We start from the raw sequence: 21,460 nt of genomic DNA, 5'->3' as shown, positions 1-21,460 counted from the left end.
TATATTTTCTGCATCAGTCAAAATGATGTCTATACAGTTCATATACGAGGAGACCGTTACACGTGTTGTCTAACCGATAAAAAAAATGTGTTTCTGAATCATCCTATTAAAGAACTTTTAGAAGATTGTAATTTTATCAGAATTAACTATAGTTTAGTAGGTATTTATAGGCGTGTAGTTAATTCGGTTTATTAAGTAGGCCTATTCCTATGAATTCTCATTTGAGTCGCCCACTCGTTGGATAAACAGTTGCGGTGGGAGTTGGAACAGTGAAGAAACTGTGCTACATGGGCGGCCATGTTGGATCCGCGCGACCTTTTCCTCCGGTTCATCGTCTCCACAGTAGAGCCGGAATGGCGTCAGTGGCGCAACAAGGCTTTACGGACGCAGGCGGACTCACGGGAACGATTTCCGGGTTTCCCTTCCTGGGCTGGGACAGCGGCGAGAGGCAAAAGCTCTTGTACTATAACAGTTTTTCTCAGGTAAGACAACGTTCTGTGGTTTTGTCGTTGATTATTATTAGTACAAACGGCCTAAATGAGTCGTAAGGGGAGGAAGAAGACACTGAGGTGAGGGTTAGGGTGAGCCTGTGGGCACCATGACAGCAGCTGACCGAACAACTGTTGCTGTTAAAGGCTAAAGTTTGACATGTAGCTAACGTTTTAGGAAAGTTTCCCAGCTCTGTTATATTTGATTTTGACTTAAACCTGGTGTTTTAACGCAGAGGTCAAGTCCTGAGGAGCTGCTGTTCTTCAGTTTTAAACACATAAAGGTTGTAAAGTGAGTGTTTCAGTTGATGTGTAAACTCAGTCAGTGTGTCAGACTGGGTGTGGTGGACATCCAAATGCTACACACACACACACACACACACACACACACACACACACACACACACACACACACACACACACACATTTCAGACTCCCCTTAACACTCACTTCACACTGTTTCACTTATTTTGTCCTGAAATGATCCATCCATCCAAACCTGTCCCTCCTTTTTTCTTTGCCTTAGATTTGTTGTATTGAAAAGTGAGGATTGTCTGAAACCTAATTTGTAAACACTTTTTCAAAATGGTTTATTAAGACTGATATTTTGGGTAAATTTATAGTCTATTTTTCCCAGATCACATTTAATAACCAAGTTGATCCATGTAATAGTTCAGCAGACCTACAGCCCTACGAGTCTGTAATACAAGCTGCATCAGACAAGCTGTTCAAAGCATTGACTTTCACAAACTTCCTGTAAATCCCTCTTGTGTAACATTCCTGAACTCTGTAATCGTTTTCTAACATCCAACTAATTCTTGACCTTTGATTGTAAACCGTACTGGTGCAAAATAAATTTCACGCTGAGACAACTTCACAATAACAGAGGGAAACAATAGCATATTCTCTTTATGTGTCTGTATAAGATGTGGCGAAGGGCCACTATTGAAGAATTATCATCCATCTTTGCTTGTGTTTTTGGCTCAGTGAAAACACACATATTTCCCTTCCTTTCTCGCCAAACAGAGCAGTGAACACTGAAGTCCTGATGGCAAAGCTGTAATCTAATGCCGGCAGCCACCCTTTATTTTGCAGAAACAACTTAGCTTTTTAAACAGATCAGTTAGTTATCGGTAAGACAACATCTCAGAGTGCTGAAAGATGTCTTGGGCCTCTGATCCAGCACCTTCACCACTCGCTGACCTTTCCCCTTCCTTTGACCTTATCTCACCAACACTGGCTGCCTCGGGAGCGCAAGGGAAGACATCTGTCTAATGCCGTAAACTACAAAGGGAAGTTTCTGTACGGTGCCGTGAAGTAAAAAACCAACACTAGATTCAATTGCAGCTCCAAATGGATCTCTGCTATTGTTTTGCAGTTGAATGATGATTTTTCACAGGATACATTGACAAAATCGGCTGATTATGAAATGTTTTCCACTTTATATTGTGTAAAAAGTCGATGGGTAGGAAACAATCTAGGGGCTTAGAGTTTACAGCTGTAATTTACATAGATATTTATTTATTAGATTTCCTCATGCTGTAAAATAAATATTTAAAGCTGCGATGCTTCATCATTTTTTAGCATCACTGCAGATACACTCGACTGAGAGGTTTTTTGCCCTGATTTTGGCCTCTGCGGCTTTAAGTACAGAGACAAATTATATTTCAGCACTTTCAGTGTGCTCCTGTACACTTTTTTTAGAAACCATAAAGTGAGTTTATGTACATTTTTAAATAAAATACATTAACAAGCATTAGATTGTCTTAAGTTGATTAGACTTGGTCATAACTGTTATAATTGTCCCGCTAACATGTTGTTTTTTACCGAATTACATTTGCCTGCAGTAAATTTTAACTTCCTCTTGCAGTTATCAAATAGCAAAAACTGAAGTTACATGTCACACTTTGGAAGGGTTGTTGACAGCTGGTGTTGCTGCATAGGGCATCTTGTTATGTTGCTCTACTGATGAAACTGCAAAATAGTTTCTCTCACATCCTGCAATACCACCAAACTAGAGCCCCTTTCCCAGGACCTTAATTTGGCATGTGATGTATTTTTAAGACTGATCAGATAAATTTTGTCATTAAAAAACAAAAAAATTCATTTCAGGCCATTTGAAACATTTGTCTCAAATGGCCTGTTTATTAGTGCAATTATGGTATCTTAAAAAGAGTGTTTAATTAACCTATGGCTTTGGAGCATTAATGTTACACTTGAGTTTATTTCAGTCTGTTTTGTAGCAGTATTTTAGTGTCTATCTACAGGAAAGTGTTTGGATTCAGTTTGAATGAGCTTGTAGAGTTTGTTGGATAGGCTGTGTTTAAACAGTAACCACTGTTAACTTCAGCTAGATATTGTCAATGTAGTAATCATCTGGATCCAAAATGATGCAAAACTGCAGTGTCAAGTCAGATAACAGCAAAAGCCTAGACAAATAGCCTAAACCTAGAGGAAATGTGTGTGTAAGAAGTTTGTAATTTTGGATTGTGATGCTACGTCAAAAACTTGCCTATGACCTTGTGGCCAGATTGTCTAGGCTCATTTTGGGATGCTTGAAATTCTTATTTTGAATTAATTTTAACATCTTTACCTGTGTTCTCCACTTGTATAACTCTCAACAGAGATGTGAAGGACAAGACAGCTCACTCCATATTACTGCCATCATCAGCTCCAGGAATGACAATATGTTTAATTCCATTTTTTTTCTAGATTTGTTTACTTGATATGGCAGCCCTCCAGTCCAGAAACCTGCTTTTGAGGTTTGACCATAGCTGATGAGTGGAGAATGAACTAGTTAGTTTAATGGAAATGAGAAAATTCACATTACTAAAAACATTTGGACAGTGTGCTTAAATTAAACCAGTTAGTGGTGTTGTGCCCACTTTTTTACTATATCCTTTATTTAACCAGGGAAAAAAAGCTCACTGAGATTAAAAATCTGTTTTTCAAGAGTGAAACATCATCAGTGTGTTTACTGTAGTAGAGTATATTTTCATTTTTGGTTTGGTAAAATGTTGTAAGTTTGTCTTTGAAGTGGTATTACAGTGTCTTAAAAGGTCTTAAATTGAACTTGTAGACACTCTGCTTTAACTGTTTTAGTTTCAAAATGAATAATTGTAGAGTGTTTATTTTCCACCTGAGTGGCTGTGTGAATAGCACAATGTTAAGATAACAACTTTACTGTATGACTCCCGGTGGTTTTTAGTCATTTCCTCTCCTGTCCCCATCATCATAAATGCTCTGTCCTGTGCTTTAAACTCGTCTGTATGTTTTGGGAAGGCCTGCTGGTTTCCTTGCGGTTGAAAGGCTTTTTCATTCCGCCTATTGTAGCCTGTGTTCCTCTCACTGTACTCTGTCTGGATATTATTTCTAAAACCCTGGCTTAAAACTAGTATTGCCTGTTTATTACTGTTGCACATCACCAATACTTTCATCCTCTGAGGGTCACCTAATTACAGTCTGACAGACCCCCATCCCTGTACACTTGTGTGTCTGCCTGTGTGTCTTTTTCAGATGCCACACATCAGTCTCTCATGTTACTAGAGTAGCGTGTGGTCCCTGTTGTTGTGTGAAGTGTTGCCAGTAAATTATAATTTGTTGTTAATGCCATTGAGTTCATTAAATCTCCATGGTGTAAAATGATTGTTTCAGTCTTTCCAAGAAGTGCTGAAAGTGCTTAATCTTCAGAGGGTGGGTGTGTGGAGCCTTGACACTGTCAGTCAGGAAGGTGAATAGTTCTCGTTCTGCCGCTGCCCCTTCATGGCTTCACTCCAGACAATAAATCAACTGTAAATGCATTACATGCCAACAACTATGGCTTTACTAAGGTGGCATTTTTCCCTTTTGGCCCAAACTGTTTAATCTCCCCCATGTCTGGCCTGTTGATAGCTGGATGTAAGCAGCTCAGCTTCTCGCTCGATTAAATGGCTATTATTAAGAGTGCGTTATTGAAGTGTGCCTCCCGCCTGTCTGGCCTGTAGTGTTGTCTTTGTCATATTACAACTGCAATATTGGAATGGTTTAATTAAGCTGCTGCCGGACTAATGCAGGTTCCCACAGAGTCTGTGTTAGAAACAACACTTGGGGTCTATGTTTGTGTATGCCACTCACAGGGCTAAACTGGGCACCTACATGAATATAGATATTCGTTAACAAAGGACACTCATTCATTACTGTCATGCTTTTTTTGTTTTTTAATCCTTGATGGCTTATTGTGTGTTGACTTTATCAAAGAAGTGTACATGGTCACTGTGACATCACCCATTGGTTTGTACTAAGAGGCAACAACTGCAGCCTGAAAATGAGGCCAATGAGGAAGCATCATAAAGTGTAATTCCACTGACCGCCACTAGATGTGGGCTCCAGTTAACTTCTGCAGAAACTTTCCAGGAGTCACTTGGTCATATTTGCTTTGTTTATGGTTTTTAAATTACTGGCCCCAAATAAGAATTTAGGGCAAATAGAAGTGTTTAATTTCTGACAGCGTATTCAGCTGCTGAATCAGACTTTCAAAATATCTAGACCGTCAGAGGATTTGGGTATCTGAGTATTTCATAAAGTTTACAATTTTATATGTGCTAGTAAGTTAATGTTAGAGTTACCTTGCTGAGTTTCTCCCTCAACCCTCATGCTTGTCCATCTTGTCCCTCTTCTCCAAATATGGTAACTTCTGACTCTAAGCACCCAAACTGATGAAGGCCAAAATGCAGTCTAGAGGCTTCAGTCTTCCAAAAAAGAGATAAGAGGATGGAACCAGGGAAAAGTGATTGGTTTATTTACCAAGCTAACATGAGCTGACAGGCCATATAATATTCTACTATATTAAAGAAGTGATATTTCCTTTTTTAAATGTAATTCTTCCTTTTCCAACATTTCCCTGTGGTCTCCATAAACTGTAAATGCGCTGCTTGGGTCTGAATTCTTCATTAATTTAACTCCACATGTCCATCTTCAACCCTATTTCTGAGTAATGACACCAGAAAGGTGGTTTGGAGCGCTGGCCCTTTAAATGCACATGAACCACTTCAGGCCCCGCCCCTTCCAGGTTGTTGGCTGTGCTGCTCTGTCCCGTTCAACCAACGACTGAACATTTTAGGAAATGGGCTCCAAGTTTGGACATATTTTCAGTCTAGACTACGACTGCTGCTGCTGACAAACAATTATGGAGAAATACTGGAGAAATGTTGATCTGAAGTCTGGACCTTATATGTGGAGACGGAACTAGTTACAGACACAACTAATTAAGAAGGAATTAAAACAAGTTGTAGAAATCCACTGGATTTTTGTCCAAATGAATATAAAGATAGTTTCGCAGCAGCTGGAGGGTTCAAATTCAAACTGTATGAACTATTAGGGTCCAAATACACAAAGAAATGAACCACAGACCAATAAAAGTGGGTTTAGACAAATATGACAAGCCAGCCATAAGATTTTATGCAGATGTTTTGAGGTCCAATCACAATCTATGATCTAAATCCAAATTTTCTCTCTTCATATAAAATGTAGACGAGTTCCAACCAAAGCCTAAGTTTTCCTCTAGTTTCCTCGTGTATCTGCAGGTTCACCTCTGGTAACTTTTTTGTGTTAACTGACAAGAAACTGCGTTTTGAACCACCGTTACTACAATATTGACTATATGTAGATGAAGTAAACACAGTGATATTTTCCCAACTGTACATGCATTTGTGATACTGCATTGTTTCCAAATTACCTAAACTGTATAGAATAATTTGTCTTGTGGACTTTTACAATGAATCAACATGCTCACACTTCAACATGCCCTATATGGACAAAAATATTGATGCACATCACATCTAAAGTTTGTAGGACTTCCTGTTGAGCACTGCCATTTAACTTTTTTAATAGCACAATTTATATGATCCCCCTGAAAGGTAGATCACATACCAGGCCTATTGTGATCTTATATTTCGAAATCCATTGGCCCTAATTGTTGTAACTGTCATCATTTACTTTGTTAAAGAACTCTGAACTTTTCCCTTACTTTAAACTTGACCTCTGTTGTCCCTAACTTGCCCCCCCCCCCCCCCCCCCCCCCAGTACCTCCCCTCGGTGTTGTGCATGGAGGCGGTGAATGTGATCAGGGGTGAGGCACGTGTTCTCCCTGCTCCTGTAGCTGAGGTTCCCCGTTTAGGAAAGGCTTCAGGAACCAGAGGGATAAACAGCTATTGTTTTCTTTGTGGGCTCAGTGAAACCACCCTGTCAGAATGAGAGATCTCTGCACACTTTTGTGTAGATACAGAGGGGCTCCTGCCACCATCAAAAACATAGAACATTATTGTGTAAGTGTGTGAAAATGTGTGCTGATCACATGCCAGTGCAGAAAGGTTACTTCAGGTTCCCATGCCACCTTTTTTTTTTCTCTTCTCCCTTGGCTGACATTACGTAACTGGAGAGCATCTCCATTTGGCAACACACCGAATCCTGCCTCTTTCTAATGCTTATCATACTCCACCTGTCAAGGGTCAGTGTGTTGATGATAAAATGGAGCCTGTTCTTCCTGCTCAGTCATTATGTAGCTAATTTATCAAGTTGGCTTGTTGCTCTGTCGTCTGCTAAGGGTCATAGAGTGGGGCAGGAGCATGAGGTACACATGACTGTTACAGTTTAATGGGAGTCTGGGAACCACCTTTTTTACCCATAGCTCCTAATCTCTACTCTTTCCTAGCGATAGTGTTAACAAAACAGTAGGCATCATCAGCCTAGATCAGCCATAGACTGAGGGTAGTAGTATACTGGGAAATACGATACTGGAAGTGCCTGTATCTAAAATCCTACATGGTTATTTTTAAGAAAAATAGCAATTAAATTACATATCACTATTGTAGAATGAATAATGGGCACCTGTAATTTAACACATCTATGAAAGAATAACCTTGAATTAACCACATTAATTGGAAGCACCATAAAAATTATATTTGCATGAATTCAGAATTGTTGTTAACTTTACTATCAGTGAAAAAAAGTCTGCAATTACTTTATGGTTGCTTATATTAGGGATTAGGGTTGTGGGATATGGTCAGAAATTTATCTCATTAAATCAGTCTATCAAGAATTATAATGATAAATCTTTATTACTTTTCAGTTTAAACAGATTTTTCATTCAGAGTGAAAAATGAATAAACAAGATGGTTATTTGTGGTTTTTAAACTTTAAAATTTTCCTTCCTAATATAATATAACTTTGTAGGGCCATATGATATTAAATTATATTAAGATATTCATCATTAACATTTTATTGCGTAGCCGTATTGTCATAGTCTGAATACCAACCATGGCTTATCAGTCCCTCCAGAAAAATGCAGGCAAAAACCATTGGTTATGTGATGGAATATGCAGGATTTTTATGTGACTTTATACGGTGAAATTGGAGGAATTTGCAAAAAATGTGTGAAGTTGCGAAAATATGTGGGAACTGAAAAAAACGTGTTTTGATGAAAAAACAGATTCTTCTCCCACTCCTTGTTCTAACTAGGCTACTACAAAATGAAAAATGTCTGATTACATCCTATGATAAACAAATATACATAAGTAAGCATCCACTACATCACATCACTTCTCAAAATAACTTTATGACTCTTGCTTTGTTTAGACCCACATTACATAAATCAATTTATTCCCGTATTGTTAAGTGTTAGAGCGTCAAATTTATACAAAGTCTGTTTTGTGGGCTGGAATTGCTAGTTCTATGTCTAACCCTCCTCCTTTATCTGAGATAAGGGCCAAGAAAAGGACCCAAAAGAGACACAGATTTAGGAGCCGACAATAACTCACCTTAAAACATAAACATGTTTTGCCATAGCAATAACATTTTAAACATTTTTAGGTAGGAACAGTTTTAACTTCACAACATTTACATTTACATCCTGCTCTGTAAGTGAGAGCAAGATCAGCGGTGGCTTTGAGCACGTGCTATTCATTAGCAGTGTGGACGTGGGCTGGTGGGTCTCCTCTGTGGACGTGGGCTGGTGCACGAGGCCACTGTGGGAATGACCGCCTGAGAGATCTTTGGGATGTGGGAGGGGCTTACGGCAGCACCTGCGGCTGGTTGAGGACAGTAACTGCAGAAGGTTTTGTTCTTTCACATCAGAGTCTCTAAAACACCAGAAAAGTCTCCAATAACACACGGTGGCACTTGTGCCTCACTGTAAGAGAGTCTTGGGTTCGATTCCAACACCAGTCGATGGGGGTGGGGCCTTTCTGTGTGGAAATAGGTGTGAATGTGACAGTGGTTGGTTGTCTCTATCTGTCAGTCCTGTGATGAACTGGTCACATGTCCAGGGTGAACCCCGCCTTTGCCCATAAGTAGCTGCCGTAGGCTCCACCCCCGTGACCCTATTGAGGGTAAAGCGGGTTCAGAAAATGAATGAATAAATTTTTTTTAAACTTTATGCGGAAAAATGTGGGGATTATGAAATCATGCGAGCTTCGTATATTTCATATATTTTGTGCAGAAATATGCTATTATTGCGGTGAATATGCACCCTTTTTGAAAAAATGTGGACCCCCGCATAATGTGCACTGTTTGCTTGATTATGCATTGAATTCTGCGATTGCATAATTGTGTTTTTCTGGAGGGACTGGCTTATCACTGGATATGATATTCCCAATTTTATTTTTATTGGAATTTCTTGAGGACACACAAATATACTCAGGGTGTGATTTGTGAAAAAAAAAACGGGGGGGGGGGGGGGGGGGGGTTTGTAAGTTATATAAGTGTGGTCCATAACTAATGTAACTAATGCTGGCATGAAACAAAAGTGAAACTTTACATACTTTCAACATCGAACTCCTGGTTCAGTGGATCTTACACGAAATTTTCACAACTTCTAACCTGTGTCCACTGGACACACAAAAGCTGGGCCACATGAATTTGTCAGGTTTACCCCCCCCATTATGCCGGCCCAGTGTATGGGAACGTTGGTGAATTCTGAGACTGCTGACAGTTTAAGTAAAGTAAAGTAAATTTTATTTATAGAGCACTTTTCACAGACAGAGTCACAAAGTGCTTTATCAATTCAAATCAGAATCAAATTAAGTTTACAGAGACCCAACAGAATCCTTCAGGGGCAAACACTTGTGATTGGTGACAGTGGCGAGGAAAAACTTCCCTTTAACGGGCAGAAACCTCGAGCAGACCCAGACTCCTGAAGGATGGCTGTCTGCCTTGACCAGTTGGGGTTAAAGAGAGAGAGAGAGAGTAAAGGAGGAGAAAAGAGAGAGCGATAGAGATATAGAGAGACTGGGGGGGGGGATGACACATGGAGTACGTTATGATGAATACATAGAGTGTAATCAGTCTGTGGTGGTCCTGGGTCAGGTGGGAGACTAAAAAGCCTTTTTGAACAGGAGGGTTTTGAGGTGTTTCTTAAAGCTCTGTACAGAGTCCATGGACCGTAGGTGTAGAGGCAGGTCATTCCATAGACGTGGTGCCACAGCTTTAAAAGACCTGTCACCGCGTGTGCTAAAACAGGTCCGTGGAACCATCAGCAGGTACTGTCCTGAAGACCTCAAGCTACGAGTCGAGCTGTAGGGCTGGATCAGGGAAGCAATGTATGCAGGGGCCTGGCCATGTAGGGCCCGGAAAGTTAGCACAAGAATTTTGAAATGAAGACGATATAGAACAGGGAGCCAGTGGAGAGATTTAAGGATGGGAGTGATGTGGGTTCTCCTGTTTGTGCGGGTCAGGAGCCTGGCAGCAGAGTTCTGGACAAACTGTAGACGGGCCAGCTCCTTCTTGTTTAAGCATGTAAACAGGCTGTTGCAGTAGTCTAAGCGAGAAGATACGAAAGCGTGAACGATCATCTCGAGCTCATTTGTGGACACCATAGATCTGAGTTTGGAGATGTTGCGTAGGTGGAAGAAACAGTTTTTGACTAGGTGTTTGGAGTAGAATTCTAAAGACATGTCCTGGTCAAAGATGACACCCAGATTCCTCAGTTTTGTCTTTACCGAGGACAGTTGGGTTCAGGTAAACGTTAGTGTCATTAATGGAGGATGTAGGTAGAAGAAAACTGTCACAACCTGATGGGATTAACATTGGTTGGTTGTCCCCCCCCCCCCCGAGGATGAAATTCATTGGGGGGGGTGTTGACCCCCCCCATCTCCCACAACAAATTGCACCCTGAATATACCATCCAGTATTGGACTTGATGACTGTTGACAAACAGAACATATTCACTTCTTGAACTGGCCAATGTTTATATGTTGAGTTCTACGATATCCAAGTTTTTAAATGAACTTGCATGATTGAGTTTATGCTTAAAACTGTGATGTGATGTGATGAAGGGCTGAAAACATTTTAGACACATATTGGTCCAGAGTTTCACGAACACACAGAAATTTGACAGAATACCAAAGGTAACTTTACTGGTACTTCTTATTCATAATCTCTACCTTGATGATACTTGCTGTCCCTTGTTTAGTGATAAAACTAACAATTAATTAATACCAGGTCTTTGTTGCTTTTTTTTCCACTGCAAACGAATATTAGTCACATTTACCAGTTTTTGGTATCAGCCCTGGGAAATAAAAACATATTTAATTCCTAACTTAAAGTTTCTGCTCTTATACTGACTGTCCCTGTAAAAAAAACCACTACTAATATACAGCACATTCTACCAATATAAGGAAAACGTTCTTAGAAAGCTCCGCTTTAGACGTTTTAGAGGAGTTACCAACAGAAAAGATTTATGGGGTTAAGGAATTTTGAGCTAATTTCATGCACTTATACATGTCTTTTCTTTTCTTTTCTTCCACTGATAGGTTCATCAGACATCCAGTAAAGAGCAGCAATGTCTCAGTCTGGAGAAAAAGGGAAGGTGAGTAACAGGCTTCAGTAGAACAAATCACAGTGTTTGTCTTTGCAAATGGAGTGTAGTTCTTTTCTTTGTCAACTTTTCTAATTCTTTAATATTGTTTCACTTTGTTTTGTACAAATGAAAACTGGATAGTTTCTTCAGATTTCCTCCTCATGTTCTTTGTTTTAGATGGATTAACGCTTGATATGATGCTTTTCTCACACTCAGAGTTACATAAGAATTTGTTGTCAATTCGAGTAACGTTATCTTTACACACAGCAGAGAAATTAGTGTGGCTCTAAATTAATAAAATGCAAAAGTGTGTCTAAATAATGTAATCATAATAAAGATTAAAGCAAGTAATCGCAGGGGAATAACTGAAGTATGGAGGGAGTGCAGTGTGGTTTTCTAATAAGCCAGTGGTGATGATGAGGACTTATAGCTCTTGTAATCTCATGCAAACACACTTGTGCAGACATCCCGAAAGGATATCCTGTATAAATGAAAGCGTTTCATGGCTCGGCTTTATTGCCTGTAGGAATTTCTCAATTATATGCATCATCATTAATCTCACTCAGGTGAACTGACTCTGTTCTTTAAACATACACCTCATGAAACAGTGAAAAATATCAGCAGGGGATTGTTTAGAAGATTTACTGTATGCAAAGGAAAGTATACAAAATAAAATTGACATATTTACCATCCTGGCAAATCAGAGCTGTAAAGTATTTTGTGTGAGTATGACATTTTTCCAGGCTCAAAATGAGGTGGAGGTGGTGCTGTCCTGGGCACGTACATGACACTTTCAACTGGCTCAAGCTTCTTAGAAACAACACATTTTAGATCCAAATCAGAATACATTATTAATCTCGGGGAAATTATTGTTTATTACAGTCGCTCCATTCAAGTAGAATAAAAAGTAGCAGGAAAGAAATTATCAATACAAAAAAAAAGAAAAAAATGTATAAATACAATGTAAAATATAATATAAAACTAGGGCTGAGCGATAAAACGATAATGATATATATCGCAAAATAACTTTTCCGCGACGAAAATATGATACATGCTTGATACAATGTCGATAGAATTCATTCGTCCATGTTTTGACAGACATAAGAACAGCCAATCAAAATTAAGTAGCACCGCACTGAACTAATCACTAGAGCCATGGCAGGTTAGGTTGACACCCACAGCGTAGGTGTAAGAGCAGCCGCAGCTCACACGCTAATGCTTAGACTGCAGCAGGAGGTCATGAGTGTTCCCTCAGGAGAACATGTGACCCAGAACTGGGTGGAGCAGGTTACTGAACAGTAGGGTGGACGTGCACTTGTTTGTACTGAACCCTTTTGGTTTGGGGCCTTCAGTACAATACAGAGGTGTACCCAACGAACACATGTAGCCTATGTGAAGAACGCAAACACTGGCCTTTCAACACGAACCTTTTTGGAATGAAGACTTTATTTATTTGGAGTTGACCAACAAATGTAATGGTCCATTTAGTTTATGTTCTCTTTTAAAACTTGAAAGCTTTTTCCTGCTGATCAGACATTTAGTTTAGTTTTTAATCTATGCACCTGTTTTATTTCTCTGAAACAGCTGTTTAATGTTCTTCAGCACATCTGTCATGTTCAACCTCTGACAGAAAATTAATCATATTTAAATCAAAAATAACCTTCTGATGTCTTCACAACTAACTTATGAGGAATGGAAAATTTAAGCTGGATAAAAATAGTCATTACCTCCGCCAAGGAGGTTATGTTTTTGCCAGGGTTTGTTTGTTTGTTTGTCTGTTTGTCTGTCCGTTAGTGTGCAGCATAACTCAAAAAGTTATGGACAGATTTTGATGAAATTTTCAGGGTTTGTTGGAAATGGGATAAGGAAGAAATGATTAAATTTTGGTGGTGATCGGGGGTGGGGGGGCCCACGGGGGGGGGCACTGATCAGCCTTGGCAGAGGTCTGCGCTCTCCGAGTGCTTCTAGTTTGATTTATATTGTGATACTTACCAATATCATCTGATATGAAAAAAATATTGTGATATGATTTTTTTCCATATCACCCAGGCCTTTGTAAAACAATATATTATCAATATGATAATTAAAGAAATACACATAAATGCATAAATAGGTGTTCAAAAATATTGTTGTGTAATTACCTCCGCCAAGGAGGTTATGTTTTTGCCAGGGTTTGTTTGTCTCTCTGTCTGTTTGTCTGTCCGTTAGTGTGCAACATAACTCAAAAAGTTATGGACAGATTTTGATGAAATTTTCAGGGTTTGTTGGAAATGGGATAAGGAAGAAATGATTAAATTTTGGTGGTGATCGGGGGTGGGGGGGCCCACGGGGGGGGGGCACTGATCAGCCTTGGCGGAGGTCTGCGCTCTCCGAGTGCTTCTAGTAATAAATGTGTTTTTGATTTATTTATTTAACCTTTATTTTACCCAGAAGGTCAATTGAGAACCAGTTTTCATTTACAGTGATGACCTGGCCAAGAGGCAGCAGAACAGGCAGATGAAACAACACAAAGCACAAAGAAACAAGTTGCAAGTTACAGTCACATTATTTACAGTATTTATAGTGATATACTGTGTGCATATATATATATATATATATATATATATATGTATATATATATTTTTTTTATTTATTTATTTTTTAAAGATTAGTTATTAGCAGTAAGAATTTAAAAACAGATAATATTTATGTACAGATAGTATCCATCCATCTCCTGAACCACTTTTTCCCCCAGAGGGTTGTGGGGGCGGAGTCTATCCCAGCTACCTCTGGGTGAAGGCGGGGCTCACCCTGGACACGTCACCCGTTCATCACAGGGCTGACATATAGAGACAAACAACCAATCAATGTCACATTCACACCTATGGGCAATTTAGATTAACCAATTAACCTATCAGTGTGTGTGTTTGGATGGTGGGAGGAGCCAGAGTACTCAGAGAGAACCTATGCAAACACGGGGAGAACATGTAAACTCCACATGGATAGCTCCTCCCCAGGGAATTGAACCCAGGATCTTTTTGCAGGGATAGATAATAATTAATACAATGATTTATATAACACACATAAATGTTCCACTAGAATAAATGTATAAAGTGAATGTATTCTAAGGCTTAGACAGTGTATTTATACTAAAACTGGTAGCTCAGTCATTTCTTTTGAGTAATACCATTTTCTCAATAAGTCATAGCCCAGTAGTGTATGTTCATGTATCTTTGGCACCCTGTAAGAAAGTGATAGAAGCCTCCGCCCTACACCAGCATGCTGCCAAAACAGCACTAGAAAGCAAATAGTCTGAAGTTTTACTGAGGTACATGCACCTTAGTCTGTTATCTCTTTAATTTAACTGAGAAGTTTTGATAGTGGTCTCACTCTTAGAATAAGGGCAACATTCCTCTTCCTCCACTGGGACATAATGCAAACCATTCTTTTACTTCTTCTTTCTTTTTCTAGTTAAATCTAGCTCAATATTACCTGGAATATCTATTAAGACAAAGTTAGATATATTTTCTTACAATGAGAAAAAAAATACTAATAACATTAATAAATGATAACATGTTGTTTTTATGTGTCTGCTCTGTGCAGTTCCCAGATGCAGCGGGCTATGTAGGATTTGCCAATCTTCCAAACCAAGTTCACAGAAAGTCTGTAAAAAAAGGGTTTGAATTCACCCTCATGGTTGTTGGTGAGTAATCCCTGTTTTTGTTGTCATAAATGTGGACTCTGGTAATTTAAACATTTGTACTTTTATCTTCTGAGAACAAATTTCGATTCTCCTTTCTGCTTAATTTTAGGTGAATCTGGTTTGGGTAAATCCACTCTTATTAACAGCCTGTTTCTCACTGATCTCTACCCTGAACGCTACATCCCTGGTGCCGCAGGTATACACTACACGCGCGCGCACACACACACACACACACACACACACACACACACACACACAGTGTAATAACAGAGAAATGTCTCCTCCAGTGTCTCCAGCTGAGTACTATTTGTACAAGAATGTTGAGAATGCCTTAGTCTCAGAATATGATCCTGCCCTTCTTATGACTTGACAGAGGTTAGGATTTGCTCTGGCTCGAAAACAATTATCCAGAGTCTGCCTGGTCAGTTTGAGCAGATAAAATAGCATAATATGCCTTCATATGATGAAATAACTTGGGACTTGAGTCTTCAAGGTGTAGCCTTGTTGAAGTCTGTGACTGCAGTAACTCAGCACAGCTTCAGTTTGTTGAAATGGGATTGTTCTAAATCAACTTGAGTACTTAGCTGTCCCTTCTGGTGTCTCCTTACTCTCAATCCTCAGAGAAAATCGAGAGGACTGTGCAGATTGAGGCTTCAACTGTGGAGATCGAAGAACGAGGAGTAAAGCTTCGCCTTACCGTGGTCGACACCCCCGGATATGGCGACGCCATCAACAGTCAGGACTGGTGTGTTGAATGTGTGCTGTTGGAGGAGTGGACATTTCCTGTCTACAGGATTCTCTCATCCTTTCCTCCTTTCCTCAACAACTCCCTCCCTCTGAAGTTTCATCCCAAACTCCTCTATCCTAGCCCTCCTCCCTATGCATTCCCCAGGTCTAGATTTCTCTGACTGTGTGTGTGCAGCAGCCTCATGTCAATATAACCTCCCTGTTCATGTTTTCTGCTGTTGATTGTTTTGGAATGAACTATTTTTATGCTCTTGAGCTGATGGCTTCTCTTTAAAATGTTACCAAAACACAACACAGCAAGAAGATCAAGTAGTAAAAATGCAGTCACTTCTACTGTATTTAATTTCCCATTTGTAGTAGGTGTCTATCCCCATCTTCTCAATGTTTAGATAATTATTAAATGATTAGCACATTGACCCGTGGGGAACCCTGGGTTCTAGATGTGGTCGTTTTTGATGCTGGGCAGAGCTGACTTTTGGGAAAAGATGTTAATCTATATTTTATTAGTACTGACATAAAAATTGTTTGGTAAATCATCCATTAAAATTTAAACGACAATTAATAAATTAATACCGATATCTAGGGACTGAAGTTAGTAAATGCATCGTTCCTGTTTATAACTTCCTTTCCCATCATGCAGTGTGGTTCTGTGCTGGCCGTCACTGGTCATGGACATAGTAACGTGATTGTAAGACTGCTATTTTCCAAAATTACTAATATCTGTCAAAATATTGGTCCTATCAACTTGTGGTTTTCGCTAATCTGTTCACTGACCAAAAATACACGCCCATTGTCTCCTGATGTGCAAGGCTGCTTCCTGTCCCTCCCCCTGGCAGCTGCTTAGTAATGTGAATTAAATCAGTCCCTCCTGACTTTAACACTTTCAGTGCCATGGGCTGATTAAATCGGCTTTACGAAAACAACCTGTAAAGTGCCACGGGCCGATCAGATCGGCTTTGGAGAACACGCCACATTTGTGTACAAACAAACCATCCACCCCCATTTCTTTCTCACATTTCGATGACGTTCTTTCTGTGTCCCCCTTTTGAGACCAAGCAGACGGGAATTTGAGGTCACGCGACCGAATAATATTTTTATATCTTTTTAATGTTTCTTATTCTCTGGTGTTTCATCAGAGGGAGCCCTCCATGCCGGGGGGCGGCTGTGGACTCCGGGGGCTGTGGCGCCTTCTCTCACTGGGGTCCGCTCCTTTCTGGTGGGTGGGGGTCCCAGTTGGCCCTCTCCCACTAGTTGGGATGCAGGGCTGTGTTGCTGGTGCCTGGTCGCCGGGGTCGGCGGCTGCCTCCTGGTGCGGATGGCTCTCTGAGACAGCGCCTCCTAAATTGATGTTTTACTTTTACTTGTACATTTTTGTTCTGGTCTACCCGTGCTCAGTCAGTCTTCTTAAGTATGTGTGAGCTTGTGGGTTTGCATGTATATGTGTGTGTGTATGTGTGTGTGTGTGTGTGTGTGTGTGTGTGTGTGTGTGTGTGTGTGTGTGTGTGCGGGTGAGTGGGTGGGTGTGGGTGGGGGGCGGTACTGATTTTTAAAATGATATGTAAAGCACTTTGTGCTACAGTTTTTAATGTATGAAAAGTGCTATATAAATACAGATTATTATTATTATTATTATTATTATTATTATTATTATTATTATAAATTATGCAAATTACGATCAATAATGAATCGGCTGCGTCCGGTGCGTTTTGAATCTAATCAGCAATCGGTCGGATGTTACCGAGTGGTTTCCTGCAGGATTCTTCAAATATTATAAAAACGACGCAAAATACTGAAAAACGGCCAAATTCTGTGGCACTTTTAAGGCTTATTAGCCCCTTAACTGTCTGGCACGTAAAGAGTTAAAAAAGCTAATTTTAAAGAAGACAGATATTTAATGTGGAGATGGGACTTCTCCTCAACTGTAGGAACCAAATAGTCCAGTTAAAAACGTCTCAATCTCTGAACTGCTCAAATACACAGACAGACAGATGCTCTGAGACCTTCCAGTATTATGGTAAAGATTAGGATTTAAAAAATCATCAAAATAAGAATTGTTATCTCTCGTTCCATCAGCATAAACCCAGTGTATCTGCAGATGGAATGGATCTGCTGGTGACGTCCAGAGTTAAGGTGCATTGCCATTACCTTCTTAACTATAAAGCCCAAAATGAATGAATCTGAATGAATGAAAGTGCTAAAAAAATGAATCTAAACGTTAAACTAGCTATAAAAATGTAGGCTGAAACAATTAAGTTGTGTTTTTTGAGCTATTAAATTCCTGTACGGTCAGTAATTCCAGTTGGTCAGTGTTTTGTAAAATGCCCCATCAGTGCCAGTTAATTGGTCAAAATAGGCCTTTCAAACAACAACAGAAGACAATGCAAATGCTTGCGTTCACTGAACCAGACAAGCTGTCATAAACCAGAATGAAAATAACTCACACCCTGCTTTTCCTTTTTTAATCAAAAGTTCATCTATATGAAATGGGTAATGATTATAGGTGTGATTAAAAAACTGTTTCTATTCCTGTTCAGCTTCAAAACCATCATCCAGTACATTGACAATCAGTTTGAGAGATACCTACATGATGAGAGTGGCCTAAACCGAAGACACATCGTGGATAACAGGGTGCACTGCTGCTTCTACTTCATATCCCCATTTGGACACGGGTCAGTCTCATCACACCACTGCACATTTTACTCCAAGTAGAACTTTTTGTGTCTGATAATTCCCCATTAGTTTAATTGACCCATTAGTAGATGGACCAGACTAAACTACTGTCCACTGTGTCCTAATCGCTCTCTGTGCTTTCTGTGATCTTTTTCTCATGTAGTTTAAAGCCTCTCGATGTGGAGTTTATGAAAGCCATCCACAGTAAAGTCAATATTGTCCCAGTCATTGCCAAGGCGGACACCCTGACTCTGAGGGAGAGGGACCGTCTGAAGAGGAGGGTGGGTTTCATATGATACACACATTTAGAGGACATCTCATTACTTAACCATTACCTACTTCGAACCCTAAAACCAAGACTTGACCCTAAAAATGTTGTGAGGAGCAGTTACAAATATTTGACAATGCCAAATGTTCTCCCAAAATTAGTTAAACAATACTGTGTATTCAAAGATGTGTACATATACACACACGTCTGATCTACAGCAGTGGATGATTTTGAAGTGCTCTGGATTTTTTTACTTGGTACATTAAAAATCCTTAATTTCTTAACTCTTGTTGGCAGAGTGTTAGGGGCTTTTAAGGCCTGTTACAGTCTGTCTTTTCCAGTTGTAAGTACAGTAGAGCTATTAAGAAAGGGCATTATGCTGAAATATTGTGATATTTTTTATGATACTCTGTCAATTCTCAAAAACACTGGAATGATTCTTAATTAATATTTTATGGGCAGAGATTCATGATATTCCTGGCTATATTTACACCTACTACATTAATTTACATCAAATTGTTTTCACTGAAATTACTGCTGATTGCATAAAAAGTTTTAATCACATATTTTGCCTATCATTAGCCTCATAGCATGATATGAAAATAATTTTGTGTCTTTATTATGTAAGCAAAGGTGAAAAAAAGGCAAACAAAAAATATAGTTTTGAAACAAAAATCAAGATTTGAAAACAAAAATGAAAGTTGCAAAATTTTTAAGCTCAACAAAATCGATTGTGTTCTCATTTTCTTTCATTTCAAATCTGAAACTTCTGCATGCAGGCCAAAATGTTTTGTCATTTTAAAACTTTTGTTTGCAAATCCAAAGGTTTTGCACCTCTAAATCTTTTGTAAATCAAAAAGTTTTATCTTGCAAGTTCAAGTGGTACTTACTTCCGGGTCAAAATCGTTTGCGAGTAGAAAAGTTTTGCTTGCAAGTTCAACTCAATGCAATGGGCAGGATCTACACGAGCAGAAGGGGTGGATTTCTATTGGTAGCTGGCTTTGGACTGACAGTGTGGCTGGTGCCTTGTCCTCCACAGCACCGGGTGCCCTGGGGCACCAGAGCCCCAGCTCATAGCTGCTGAGGTGCACCGGAGGTGGAGCCCGGCTGTGAGTTCACAGCAACGGGCCGTAACAGGGTCCACATCCGGCTCATAGCTGCGACAGAGCCCCGTCTGTGAGCTCACAGCCAGGCTCCACCTCCAGGGCGCCTCAGCATCTATGAGTTGGGGTCTGGTGCCCAGTGCACCCGGGGCGCCGGAGCACAGCCCCGGTTCCCACCATGTTCCCACCATGTTCAAGTGGGCTGGAGGACCAGCCAAACTGTCAATCCGAAGCAAGCTACTAATAGAAATCCACCCCTTCTGCTCGTGTAGATCCTACCCATCGTGTTCAGTTGAACTGGCAAGCAAAACTTTTTGCTTTGCAAAAGATTTTGACTCGGAAGTAAGTACCACTTGAACTTGAAAGTAAAACTTATTGATTTGCAAAAGATTTAGAGGTGCAAAACCTTTGGACTTGCAAACAAAACCTTTAAAATGACAAAACATTTTGACCTGCAAGCAGAAGTTTCAGATTTGAAATGAAAGAAAATGAGAACACAATTGATTTTGTTAAGCTTAAAAATCTTGAAACCTTCATTTTTGTTTTCAAATCTTGATTGTTTTGTTTCAAACTGTATTTTTTGTTTGGCCTTTTTCCCTTTGCTTGCATAATAAAGACACAAAATTATCTTCGTAGTATGATTGCCCAAGTCATATTTTTGGCCAAACTGTGGTATTTACTTAACTTTACAGTCCTAACACCGCTGCTTCATTTTGCATCACTGGCCATGTCCTGAAAAAATATGACATAGGCAATTCTGCTATAAGGCTAATGATATGTTAGTGTCCTAACACAATATAACATAATATATCACCTTGCTTATAGTATCACAGTAAAAGTTGGCAGATTCTTGCCAATGCATAGCCTTTGTGTGCAGTTGTATGGTTCAGCCCTTAGATCCTAGAATAGTGACGTCCCTTCCATCCGTGCATGCTGCCCAGTCCAGTCCAGTTCAGTCCAGTCCAGTCCAGTCCATATGTATATCTGCACACATGGGCCTTCTCTGGCAGTGGAAAGCATTGGTGTGTAGCTTACATTTATTTCTGATAATTCCACCAAATTGTTTTGTAGGAGGTAAAAAATAAGAAAGGAAACAGTAGGTGGAGCAAAAGGGGAAAAGAGAGTTGGATACAGTGTGAGGGGAACATATGTCCCCTAGCCTCAACCTGTCCCAGATACTTCCTGTTGGAGCTGGTCCAAGTCTGTGTCTGCCTGCACGCTCCGCAGCTTCCTGCTATCCAGAGGTGGAAGGACACCGTTGTGTGATATTGCATAAACTGGCTTCAGTGCAGTGTGTTGAGCTGATAACCTCCTACACAGTCACGTCCTCTTTTGGAGGCCGAGAGAAATGGTGTGAGGATCAGTGTGATGTAAGAATGAGTGTTTGTACAGGCTGCAGCGTGTTATGGGGTTACTGCTGAGACAACAGAAGAGCATCATCAATGAGGAGAATCAAAGCATGGAAAAAGTCATATTTTTAATTGATTCCAGAGCTCTGGTTGATAGAGGTTATTTATTTATTTTTTTAAAGTTATGGGCCTTTTTTTGGTCAATGAGTTGACTCTACTTTTTAACGCTGGTTATCACGGGACGCTAACAAACGTGATCGTGTCCATAGCATTGGCTTTAACTGACAAGATCAGTGGGATGTCGTCAGAGCAGCAGGGGTGA

The 21,460-nt window shown here is 39.9% G+C and overlaps 1 protein-coding gene across 2 annotated transcripts in view; it reads left to right on the top strand.

Annotated features, from left to right (window-relative positions):
- Positions 1 to 391: 391 nt before the first annotated feature.
- zgc:63587 (septin-2) overlaps positions 392 to 21,460 on the top strand; it is a 50,560-nt gene continuing 29,491 nt past the window's right edge. For both annotated transcript variants that reach the window (XR_003936257.1, XM_030143307.1), the window contains exons 1-7: positions 392 to 482; positions 11,273 to 11,328; positions 14,902 to 15,001; positions 15,111 to 15,197; positions 15,623 to 15,746; positions 18,283 to 18,417; positions 18,582 to 18,699. Coding sequence is in view for 1 of the 2 variants with exons in the window: in XM_030143307.1 (XP_029999167.1) it covers positions 11,302 to 11,328; positions 14,902 to 15,001; positions 15,111 to 15,197; positions 15,623 to 15,746; positions 18,283 to 18,417; positions 18,582 to 18,699 (591 nt within the window). In the remaining variant the exon portion in view is untranslated. The remainder of the gene's footprint in view (positions 483 to 11,272; positions 11,329 to 14,901; positions 15,002 to 15,110; positions 15,198 to 15,622; positions 15,747 to 18,282; positions 18,418 to 18,581; positions 18,700 to 21,460) is intronic.

This window comes from Sphaeramia orbicularis, chromosome 9 (genome assembly GCF_902148855.1).
Source record: "Sphaeramia orbicularis chromosome 9, fSphaOr1.1, whole genome shotgun sequence".
Taxonomy (NCBI): Eukaryota; Metazoa; Chordata; class Actinopteri; order Kurtiformes; family Apogonidae; genus Sphaeramia; species Sphaeramia orbicularis.
This window is presented reverse-complemented; position numbering and strand designations above follow the sequence as displayed.